A 12978-nucleotide genomic window follows, 5' to 3' on the forward strand; every position below is an offset into this window, starting at 1 on the left:
ACGCCCTGATAGTAGTCATGAACCTCCTGGTGGTAGGTCTGGACATGCTCATAATATCCCTGCATGCGCTCGCCAAGGTCATGAAATCCCTGGTCTACCCTCCCCTCAAGATGAGTGATACGCTCATCCAGGCCACTGTCATGAGGTGCATCAGCCACGGGAGGAGGAGCAGCAGCAGGGGCAGCAGGTGCATCGTCATCCTCATCCTCCTCAGACTCGGAAGAATCAGCTGCACGTGCAGCTCCACGCTCAACGTCACGAGTCCAAGCCATAGTGCCACCATGGTATGTAATCTTTGCCAGCTTCAGATGTCTCAGGCCCAGCTGATCATAGTCCTTTGATAAAGGGCGAATGGTACCTACTGAAACATCGACACCCCTAGATGCAAGAAACTGAGTAATGATGTGACCAAATGGCATATAAAGCTTGCCATTAGTAGGACCCGAGAAATAAAGGATGGATGAGTAGACATGAAGGGCAATGTCAATGTCTAGATGTTGCTCTAAAGCATACATCATAATCAAATGTGGGATTCGGATCATTGCCCGACCTCGGGTCACAATGGGAAGGATGCAATCTAGGATAATCCTATACCAGACATAATTTATGGCAGACATACTGGTGGCATGAAAGATTCTTTTAAATGGATTTCTAGGGGCACCAAAGTAATGTTGATGAATTTGGTTCAATGGTTACATGGGCAAAAGAGCCGGTGATAGGTCCAACAACATCAGGAAAACAAACGAATGGGTTCTAGAAGGTCGTAGTCGTAGAAAAGATCGAAGAATTTCAGGATTAAACTCAATTGAAACACCTGCTACGGTGGACACATATCGATTTTCATTTATGCCAACAGGACGAAGATTGACATAAAATTCCTTGCAGAGATCAAGGTTGATGTCACTTGTGCAAGTAACTAAGGGCTCTAGTTGATAGAAGGTGATGATATCATACAACTGAGGTGTTTTTGTTTGAAAATATAATTTGTTAATATATCTACAGTCCATGAGATGAAAATCGATCGTCTCAAACAAATGTTGAGCGGCCTGAGAGTGAAATCGCGGTTCTTGCGTTCCACGAAAGTAAGAAGGATCAGGGTATTGGGAAGAACCCTCACCCCGTCGGGGATTTCTTTTCCTAGGTGGGCGAGTAGCGGTGTGTTTTTGCCTAACTCTAAGAAAATGCAATGCATGGTTTTATGATGCAAAAATATGCAACAAAACAAAGGTTAGTTCAGAATAATGACAAAAGATTGAAGAAATCAAGAGAAAATATGGTAGTAAGGTTACCTTCGTTCCATGATAGAGATCTAGCTCAAAACACCACTTCAAAACCCTAGAAGATGATGAAATAGAGGTGGAAAAGTGTGGAGAAGGGCTTAGGGAAGCACTAGGATGCAGGAGATGGCCGGAGTACACAAGAATAGGGAAGAGGCGGCGAAAACCTAGGGTTTGCAGTCGACCACGCGTTGAATTTCTTTTATACAAAGTTCGCCATGATCCACACACGGCACACGACCTTCCACTATGAAACTTCTCCTACTCAAAGAATTCTTTGAAGGCAGAGAAACCTTTACAAATCGATCTCTTACTTTCACAAGATATGTGGTGAAGTTTAGAGGAAGAGGAATAAGAGTTACAAAGATTGGATTTCGTGCAAGAATGATAGAGAATGAACAGTTGCTTCTTCAATCGTCAAACTGTGTTTTTATGAGATTCTTGACATCAGTTGACTGCTCCTTGAGCCAGTCGACTGATGGGCTTCAACGGCTAATTAATTAGCGTTTAATTCTCCAGCTGTCAGCCCAACGGTCATCCATCAGTCGACTGATCATCCACCAGTCGACTGATGCCAGTCGACTGGTCCAAGCAAAACACTCGACCAATCTTGCTGTGTGCTTCTGGATCAAGTCACCAGTCGACTGATGGTAGTGTCAGTCGACTGGTCAAGCTGAAACTCACCTTTCAGCTTCCTTCTTCATCCTTTAGCCTTGACGCAAGCCTTCAAATGTCTTCCATAATCCTCGTGCCCTTTCTTGCACTTGCTTGAGACGTTTCCTTCAGTTTCGTCGTGCTAAGTCTCCCTTTGCCAAGAGGCCGCGTCTCCGGGACTTCACCTTTGCCAAGAGGCTGCGCTTCCAGGACTTCACCATTTGCCAAGTCTTCTAACTTGAACTTTCCTGTAAACTCAATTCACACAAGTTAGATCACCAACATTGCCTAACTTAAATTTATTTTAACCAAATATTAAAATCCAATTCCACTTGGGACAAGACTGCACCAATAGTACCCACCTGGTACGATGAACATCGAAATAAGAACCCCCAATAAAATTCCCATATATAATAGAGTCCACAAATCAAGGTCTTGCAATTTACAAAATACCACACTCACTAAATATAATAATATATTTAATTTGCAGTAAAATAAATTCCCTATTTAACTTATCCTACTCCACCCTTTAACCTCAACTGGATCTAAACTAACCCAACCAAATCCAATTAACACAACTCAGCCGGATCTAACATTTATCGGAAAACAACTATCAACAACCTTCTGAATTACTTGATCTCAAGCTAAACCACCATCATCAGATCGGAACCGAAACAATCCAATGGTTCTACAAATTCACAACAACAACCAAATCCTAATAGCATTCATAATCCTCAACCGAACAGTCCAGAATAGATCCTTCAACAACTTGAAACAGACCTAGCTCCAACCGATTTCCTAAACAGCAAGCAACAATCCCAACAGCAAGACAAGACCGAATCAAACACACAGAACTCACCCTAGAACAGATTAATTCCAATCTCACCGAACCCAACAGAACAGAAATCCAAAATTCAGAAATCTGAACATCCTAAACAAGCATAGGATCTGTCATGGCAACAAGAATCTAACCGGATTTAAAAGACTTACCTCACAGATCTGCTCTAGAATCCAGCTAAGCTCCGGTTCTGCCCCGATCAAGACCGCTCAGCTCCGATTCTGCCCCGATCAAGACCGTCGTCCTCCACCAACCGCCGTCCTTCACCGATCAGCTTCCAACAAATCCGAGATCAACAACTAAGTGATCTAAAGAAATCCCAACGAAATCACACGCAACCAGAAATTCAACTTACCGATTGATCCTTCCTCTGATTCCTATCTCCTCTGTTCGCATCGCACCGATCGCCGCCACCTGACGGGTCCCAGCCATCCCCGGCGAGAACTCGGACTCGTCGGCTGGAGCTTTTGGTCGCCGACGATCCACCGTGGTGTCTGCACCGTCTTCGGTTGAACACGATCGCACGATCGGGAGAGAAGAGGAAGAGAATTGCGAGCTTGGGAAGAGAATTGCGATCGGCTTTAGACCAATAATAATACCAATTTATTTTCCAACTAACCCCCTTAATTATAAATTAAATTGTCATACCTCACAGAAAGAAGTTATTGAAAAGAGATACTTCTCTCTAATTGATTAGATAGAGTTGATGTTTGATCTGTGACTTATAGGGTATACCTTAATTGGGATATGGCAGGAAATCAAGATTTTAAAAAATGTATGCTAGAAATGTGTTGCATTGTAGTCCTTTTAAGATCAAAGTCTTGTAATTCTTTTTCACGTTGCAACAAATTAGGGAAAATGCATTCTGTTTCAACCATATATTAGAAACATAGAAAAGTTATAAACATTATAGTCCTTTAAAGGTTATTTATTAATACTTGAATTAGAAATATTGTAAACCATCTGCCTTTTTCATTGACATTTGGTACTGCTAAAAAGGTTATCAGGTGGTAGCCCTTGGGCATTGCATTACTGTTTGAGAACGTGAAGCTCACTTGGGCATATATCTTTTATGAGCTTAATCATCTATGAAGGACTAAAGTGCTACTGTTATATCTTTTTCCATAGACTGAAACTTTGGAAGTTTGTCAGATTTCATTGGTTGATTGTATTTTTTCTAGGTAAGGTATGCTAATAATGACTAATGTAGTAACTAGGACTTGTATTATGTGTTTTTAACTTAATTTTTTTGTCTGTTCAATTGCTCCTAAATATGAAGCAAATATATCTTGTTTCACAGTCTATCATGTGTTGCAGGTGAAGATTAACCGTTAGCTTATATTTGCTAGTCCTTATCTGGATTGTTTAATTTTTTCCTTCAATCTTTTCTGATGAAATAGGTCGATTCTATGCATTTGAAAAGGCTCATAGATTAGATCCAACATCAAGCGGGCGTGGTGTTCGTCAATTCAAGACTGCTCTATTGCAACGTCTAGAAAGGGTTCATTTCCTTTTCTTCAAAATCATGCATCATCACTGTGATTGTGGAAGTTCTTCTAGTTTGATTCATGAGCATTCTTTCTAAACTTACTTTGGTGAATATATAGCTAGCTACTTATCTGTATTTAATTCTAATCATGTCAATATTTAGGTTTTCTCTTTATATGAAACTTTCTTGAACACAAACATGATATTCAGACTGGATAGACTTCTTTTGGTGGAGCCACTTTAAGGGATGAAGTACTTTATAATTGCTCGATTGAGAAAATTTATATCATTGAATTAATCCGATGGTCATTTTCAGTGAGGTGAAAGTAAGTGATTATTTATGTCTGATTCATTACAATTGATGAATGACACCATTTTTATCAACCTTGACAAAACTAGAAAACAGAAAATGGAAATAGGAAAATGGAATCATATCACTAAATCGCTGCCAAAATCAAAGATACTCCTACCAAACTAAGAAATACCAATCTCTTCTTGACACCAAAATAAACAACTACCACAATTTAAAATCTGAATTGATATGCATTATTCTCCTCCACCATGAAGATTCTACCTTGTTGAGCGGAGAGATTAGACCTTATAAATTAGGCTCTATAGTGTAGGGTATAGGTGCGAAGTGGATTACTATCAGTCACCTTTGGAGGAGATGAATTTGGTGTTTGTTATTGCATCGCCTCAATGTGTTGACTTTGTTGAAGTTCATGTTGTATGATTAAACTCGATGCTAGAGGGGGGGGGGGGTGAATAACGTTACAAATTTTACGAGCTTTAAAGGACGAATAATTCTAAACAATATGGATAGATTAATGCAACGGAAAAAGAATAAACAATTAAAGCATATATATAGTTAACTTAGTTAAACATGCAAGATAAATTGTAAGAACGCACGATATAAATAAATTGATTTCTTATTATGATTATCTCTTTTTTAGAAAGATTCTTGAGGTGGAAAATTTTTTAAAAAAATTAAAAATAAAGCATACAAGAATACAATAGTGTGCGACAATGTAATGATAATGTTACGCTCGAGTAACCGTATTTGGAAGGTGAAATGCGATATTGCAGCATGTGGCTGAAGTAGCGTTCGAAGAGCACTGAATGTAAGCATGAGCACGTTGAGAATGAGATAGTTGAAAAACTCTCTCTCATGACCTCTTTTATAGGCTTTCTTCAAATAATGACGTGACACCTCTCGATCGACTGGATTATTCTCGATCGCCTCGGAGTCTACTGACATGGCTGTAAGCTTATTCAGTAATAAATGAATTCAGCGATTCCGGTCAATCGAACTCCTCCTTGTCGCTTGGAGCAAGGTCAACTTCCTTTTTTGACTTGACTTTTCTGTATCGCAGGATTCCATTTATATAGGTTGTCTGGAAGTATCTCCGATCGCCTCGATGCTACGGTCCTTCGCCCCTTGCTCCATTTGCTTGCGAAACCTCGACTCCAATGGTCGAAGGTTATCTCTAGCTAGTCACTCAGGCTTCCTCTTGGTCGCCTAGAATCGTTGAACTTTGCTTCCCTGCACTTGATATGTGTAATCCGTATGATATTGATTTTAACTTTACTTGTGTGTATATGGGCTAGATGTTCAGCTTCTAGTCGACCCATCTAGTGTGATTTGCCAAGCCACAACTCCCACTTGGACTTGCTCTGTCAAGTCACATCTTCCAGTGCCTTCACTTGGACTTGCTCTGTAAAGCCACAGTTCTCAGTTGTCTTCATTTGGATTCGTTATCTAGTTTTCATTAGGACTTTTTTGCTTGGTTCCCAACCAAGACTCGACTCAAGTGTCTGATTTTAAGCGGAAACAACCAGAATTTCGCACTTGCCTAGCTTCTTTAGGACTTGACCATTTGCCTAATTCCTGATTAGGACTTTCATTTGTCAAGTAACCTGCTTACTTGCCTTTGACATAAAATCATCAGTTCATAATAACAACTTCTTTGGCTCTGTAAAGCCAACTTTCATACTTAGTCATACAGTGTCTCATGTCCTCTATTTCCAACCAAATTTGCCTAGCTTCTTTTAGGACTTGACCATTTGCCTAATTCCACATTTGTGCGGTGCTCGCAACATCAACAATTTTCTCTTTTTTTGATCATATGAACACTAAATTAAAGTTAGTTAAACAAATAGTTTATATAGCAAGCATGATATTCAATGTATGATAAAAGATAATACTAAATTAGTCATTCATGAATTATAAGTTAAAATTTAAAATCTCTCCTTTAATCATAACTTTCAATTAAGTTCTTAGAAGGAGCAAATGACTTTTAATTTTTTTCTTTTATTTTTTTTAAATTTTAACTTTCCCTTCTAAATAACTTTCACTTTCCCTTCTCTCCTCCTTTTCCATACATCATAAATGATATGGAGAGCATTTATAATAAGCGTGTATAATAAACTAAAGAAAATTAGATATGATAGTCAAATATGCATAAATTAACATCAAGTCAAAATGATCAAAATATCAAGCAAGTCAATTAAGTCAAACATAAAAGTTAAAGTCTATTTAATCTATTTTGCATAATCACAGTTTTCTTCATAGTGTATTAAACTCAGATTCTATTAAATGTTTTGTAAAGATATCTGGTATATTAGATTTGGATTTAACATATTTTAGTTCTATGTCATCATTTGCTATATGTTATCTAACAAAGTGATGTTTAACTTTTATATATTTGGTTCTAGAGTGATGTATAAGATTTTTAGTTAGGTTAATGGAGCTAATATTGTCAACTAAGACTTGAACCTTTTTATAATTCAAATCATAGTCTTTGTCTTTTAGTGTATTCATCGTCCATAATAGTAGAGTTATACATTTTCCCATAACTACATATTCTGCTTCAGTAGTTGACAAAGCCACATAGTGTTGTTTTCTATTCCTTCAACTAATTAAAGATTGTCTTAAGAATTGATAATCTCCATTTGTACTTTTTCTATCTAATTTACATCCTGCATAGTCTGAGTTAGTAAATCCACTAAGTTGAAATTGTTTGTTCTTGGATATTATAATCCCACATTTAAAGTTCCTTTCAAGTATCTTAGGATTCTTTTGACTACTATTAAATGTGATTCTTTAGTATAAGATTGAAATCTTGTACACATATCTACTGTGAAAAGTATGTCGGATCTACTAGCAGTTAGATATAAAAGTCCACCTATAACACTCTTATAATATTTAGCATCAACCATTTTTCCACTTGGATCATCATCTAATTTTACATTTAGGGCCATTGGGGAAGTTATATCCTTAGAATTCTCTATTCTAAATCTTTTAATTAGCTCCTTAGCATATTTAGTTTGATAGATGGAGATCCCTTCCCTAGTTTGTGACTTGTAACCCTAGAAAGTAGTTTAGTTCATTTGGAACATACTTTCCATAGTGTTTTTAAAATCTTCCAAAAATGAGCTACTAGTTAACCCAAATATAATATTATCTACATTGACTTAGAGCAATAAAAATTTCTTTGTTATAGTTTTTGATGAATAGAGTTGGATCAACTTTTCTTTGTCTAAACCCTTTGGAGATTAAATAGGTAGATAACCTTTCATACCAAGCTCTAGGAGCTTGTTTTATTCGATATAGCGTCTTTTCAAGTTTTAGTACGTGATTTGGTTTATCTAAGTTTTCAAATCCCGAGGGTTGAGCGACATATACTTTTTCTTTAATAAATTCATTTAAAAAGGTTGATTTCACATTCATTTGAAATAATTTAAAATCTTTATGGGCAGCGAATGCTAATAACATCCTAATTGATTCAAGTCTAGCTAAAAGAGCATAGGTCTCATCGTAGTCTAATCCTTCTGCTTGACTAAATTCTTGTGCTACTTGACGAGCTTTATTTCTAGTGACTTCTCCTTTTTCATTTAATTTAAGTGACGATAATATTTCTTTGTTTCCGATTATATGTTTAGAGCATCCACTATCTAACATCCATTCGTGTTATACTTGTCTTTTTGAGATTTTTGGGTCTGTCTTGGCTATACAGACTGTGCAATATATTTGATCTGGTTTAGTTTCTTTGTTTTAAGTTGTTAACTTTTCCAAAGATCTTTGCATCCTTAAATGGTCCAACTTTCTCAAATTGAGCTTGAGTTAGACCATAAAGAATGATATTGATTGCTTTAACGTTTGCTTGAGCCTCTTGCTTAGTTTTACTCGTCCATGACTCAAACCCTGTTAGCTCACCTTTTGAATTTCTGGGTAGGTCAACTCCTTGTTTAATGATTTTCCAATAGTTTGAATCTTTGGTTAGGATTGACTTTATCTTTTTCTTCCAATTGAAAAAGTTATTGCCATTGAAGAGAGTAGGATGAGTTATGCTAAAATCTTCTTGCAAAGCCATTTAGGGTTAAATATTGGTTGAGTTAAAGATTGATCTTTAGGTTGAATTGGTTCCAACCCAAAATGCAAAATTCATTCTAAATTAGATTTAGATTTTGCTTTGGGCTAGTTAAATAAAAAATTCCTAATTTAACTTCTAGGTAGTGGGGAGACACAAGGGTTTTCTTGGATATCGGATTAACGATCAGTTTCTAAGGTAAAGTAAAAGTAAGAATTTTGAATTTGATTAGCTTTAGTACAATCTCTTAGTCTAATTGGTTTAGAATGTGGTGAGTTAGCCTCAGTTAATTCCATCCAATTGGATTTTCCTAGTATATTATTAGCTCAACTCGCTTTAATATCAATTGTAGGATCAAACTCAATGCTAGAGGGGGTGAATAATGTTATGAATTTTAAAGAATGAAAATTCTAAATAATATGGACCGGATAATGTAGCGGAAAAAGAATAAACAATTAAAGTAGGTATATAGTTAACTTAGTTAAGCATGCATGATAAATTGTAAGGACGCATGACATAAATAAATTGATTCTTATTATGATTATCTCCTTTCTGGAAAGATTCTAGAGGTGGAGAAATCTTAAAAAGAATCTAAAAATAAAGCACACAAGAATACAATAATGTACGACAATAATGTAATGATAATGTTACGCTCGAGTTGTCGTATTCGGAAGGTGAATCGCGATGTTGCAGCACGTGATCGAAGTAGCATCCGAAGAGCACTGAATGTGAGCATGAGCACGTTAAGAATGATTGAGAATGAGATTGTTGAAAAGTTCTCCGTTGTGGCTCCTTTTATAGGTCTGCTTCAGATGTTGACATGACACCTCCCGATCGCCTGGATCATCCTTGGTCATCTGGGAGTCTGCTGATATGACCGCAACGTTTATCCAGTAATAAATGAATTTTGCAATTTCGATCGACCGGACTCCCCTAGTCACTTGGAGATAGGTCAACTTCCTTCTTTGACCTGATTTTCCCATATCGTAGGATTCCATTTATACTGGTCGCCTCGAAGCATCTCCGATCGCCTGGACGTTACGGTCACCCACCCCTCGCTCCAGTTGTTTGCAAGACCTCAACTCTAACAGGTGAAGGTTATATCCAACTAGTTGCCTTGGACTCCCTCATAGTCGTCTAGAATAGTTGAACTTTGCTTCTTTACGCTTGATACCCATAATTAGTATGCTATTGATTTTAACTTTACTTGCGCGTACCTTGGCTGGATGTTCAACTTCCAACTGACCCATTTAGTGTGATTTGCCAAGCCATAGCTCACAGTTACCTCCACTTGGACTTGTTTACCAAGCCACAACTCCCAAATGCCTCCATTTGGATTTATTCTACCAAGCCACAACTTTCAGTTGCTTTCACTTGGACTTGTCTGGCAAGCCACAACTCCCAACTGCCTCCACTTGGACTTGCTCTGCCAAGCTATAGCTCCCAGTTGCTTTTCACTTAGACTTGCTCTGCCAAGCCACAACTCCCAATTGCCTTCACTTGGACATGTTTGTCTAGTTCCCAATTAGGATTTTCTGTTTGGTTTCCAACCAAGGCTTTCAACTGCCTGGTTCACAACCAAGACTTCGACATCTATGCCATCTATAATGCATCATGATTTGCAATATAAAACAATATAAACATATACCATAGCAGGATATTAACTTAAACACAATAAGTATACCAGTCAGCATTGATATGTATATAAAATTATACATTTGCATCCATTATGCAACAAATTATAAGGTACAAAATTAGCCATGAAACAATAGAAAGTCAAAGGAAAGGGCAGTAGGCTTATTGTGGTTTCCCTGGGGATTAATTTTCAAGGATCGAAGTTAACACTCTTTCTTTGGTGCTCTTTATTTGACCCCTTCATATTCCTGTTAGGCACTCATAATGGATGCCAGCACACGGAGTTGACAGCCCACACTCCTACTGGATCACTTGTGAAAACTTTTAGAAATAGTCATGACTTGTCGACTGATGCTGCTGATGAACAATCGATTGATGCTTCAGGAAGATGATTTAAACAAGCTCTAACGGATGGATCAGATAATGACTTAAAAGGATTAGTTGACTGATGGCATTAGCATAGCAAGATTGTGTCAAGGATTCATTGAGGAAGACAGATTCATTTTTAGGAATAGGCTATTTAATGGGTTCCAAAGACCACAAATTAGAATAATAATAGATTCATTCATACACGCTCACATTCTGCTATTTTCTCTAAGCCTTATTATAAACCCTAACACTTCTATTGTGAATATCTTGTACGAATTATGAACATCTATAAGTGGTTTCTCCACCTTTGGTGTTGCTGTGCAGGGAAATATAAAAAATTTCAGGAGTAATCCACTAAAGGATCATAGGCAGTGGAGTAGGAGCTTGGGGGCTGTTGAACCATGGTGTTGGTGGCAAATTAGAGGGGAGGGAGGAAGGAGATGAAGAAGAAAAATAAGAGAACACAAATAGGCACCTAAGATCAAATTTTGTGTTCTATATGCAATATACAATTTAAGCTAAAAAAATCATTATTTCAATTCATCTTGAAACATGTTGTAACATGCATGACATAATCAACATAATGACGCAAGATATTTTACATGTACTGAGTAGTATTGAGTTTTGATAATTTATTGAAATAATACATTTTAACCATATTGCTTGGTATGGTATGATACAAGATTTTAAACTATGAGTTCATACTCGTGGCATTCTTTGATCGCTTTGACCAACACCATGTATCTACACTCATGGTATTGCAACAACACGTCTATTCCAAATCCAGGGACCAATACCCCCCCTGTTTGGAACAAAATTTTAACCCTGATTGAATGCACTTTGTTTGATTGCTACATATTTTCTTTTATGCTGTCATTATTGCACACAATTATGTCATAATAAAATGACTCACCTGCTCTATGTGAGTCATGTTGAACCTTATCATGAAAGGTTCCCAACTTAGGTAATGCAAGACAAGTTTCTTATGCTGTATGAATGCGAGACTGTTCTCACTTTATCAAATACTCTTTGGTTTTGCTTCATTTCTAGAGACTTTCTCTTGCTTTGCCTTTTTTTCTTAAAACTGTTAATTGATATATGGAATTGGCTATATTGTAGTTCCACCTTTTTTTTTTTGTGGAATAAATTTTGTAGGAGAATGATCCTACTTTAATGGGAAGATTGCAAAGAAGTGATGCACGACAAATGCAAAGCTTTTACCAGCAATACTACAAAAGATATATTCAAGAACTTCAAAATGCTGCTGATAAAGCTGATCGGTGAGAACAGGAACAAGTGTGACTATGATGCTTGATTTTGTTTATCGCCAATCATTCCATCATTCTTTTTTTCCATCAGTGCTAAACTTACTAAGGCCTACCAAACTGCTGCAATATTATTTGAGGTTTTGAAGGCTGTCAATCTTACCCATGCCATGAAAGTTGATGATGAGGTAATTATTGCTTATTTTTTGTTAGTTTCCCTTCCTCCCATGCATTCCATTATCAGTATTCTCAGTTTTGTAAATATATTTCGAATGCCCTAAACTATTGTTTCATAATTAGATACTGGAAACTCACCACAAAGTTGAGGAAAAAAAACAAACACTTGGACCTTACAATATTCTCCCTCTTGACCCGGATAGTGCAAATCAGGCAATTATGTTATATCCCGAGGTTGTACTTCCATTTATTTAAAATTGCTCTTGATTGCAGAAAACATTTTATAGATAATGTAATCTTCTTAGTTGGCTTCTGTAGATTCAAGCTGCTGTCAAAGCTCTTCGGAATACAAGGGGCCTACCATGGGCAAAGGACCATAACAAGAAAGTAGATGAGGATATTCTTGACTGGCTTCAATCAATGTTTGGTTTTCAGGTGAGAAGTCAGGAAATTCTCTCTCAGTTGTCTTTGTGTTGTTTTCATTTGTTTGAATTGAACAATGCATGACAGTTATATTTTTTCATGTGCAGAAGGATAATGTCTCCAACCAAAGGGAGCATCTCATTTTGTTGCTTGCGAATGTCCACATTCGTAAAAATCTAAAGCCTGACCAACAACCAAAGGTTCCCATTATTTTTCAAGTTTTGTTCGGTGAAGAGTCAAGCTTATTTATAATTTTCTAAGGCACATCTCTATTGGTTTCATGGATAGTTGGATGACCATGCATTGGATGAGGTTATGAAGAAGTTATTTAAAAACTATAAAAAGTGGTGCAAGTACTTGGACCGCAAGAGTAGCCTTTGGTGAATTTCTGAAACTTTGCCTAGCCTATTGCTGACAGAATGCATCTACACATCTTTGTCTGTCCTTGTCGCAAAATAATGGTTACAGTATTAAAGTTTGCT

General features: G+C 37.1%; 1 protein-coding gene across 1 annotated transcript in view; it reads left to right on the forward strand.

The window, feature by feature from the left end:
- LOC141841697 (callose synthase 3-like) overlaps positions 1-12978 on the forward strand; it is an 80119-nt gene that overhangs the window by 5932 nt on the left and 61209 nt on the right. The window contains exons 3-9 of the mRNA XM_074729882.1: positions 4170-4270; positions 11787-11911; positions 11991-12084; positions 12197-12307; positions 12392-12508; positions 12604-12696; positions 12785-12876. Coding sequence (XP_074585983.1) covers positions 4170-4270; positions 11787-11911; positions 11991-12084; positions 12197-12307; positions 12392-12508; positions 12604-12696; positions 12785-12876 — 733 coding nt within the window. The remainder of the gene's footprint in view (positions 1-4169; positions 4271-11786; positions 11912-11990; positions 12085-12196; positions 12308-12391; positions 12509-12603; positions 12697-12784; positions 12877-12978) is intronic.

The sequence above is a fragment of the Curcuma longa genome, chromosome 1 (genome assembly GCF_044706935.1).
Source record: "Curcuma longa cultivar G26 ecotype Majalengka, Jawa Barat chromosome 1, ITB_CL_G26_1.1, whole genome shotgun sequence".
Lineage (NCBI taxonomy): Eukaryota > Viridiplantae > Streptophyta > Magnoliopsida > Zingiberales > Zingiberaceae > Curcuma > Curcuma longa.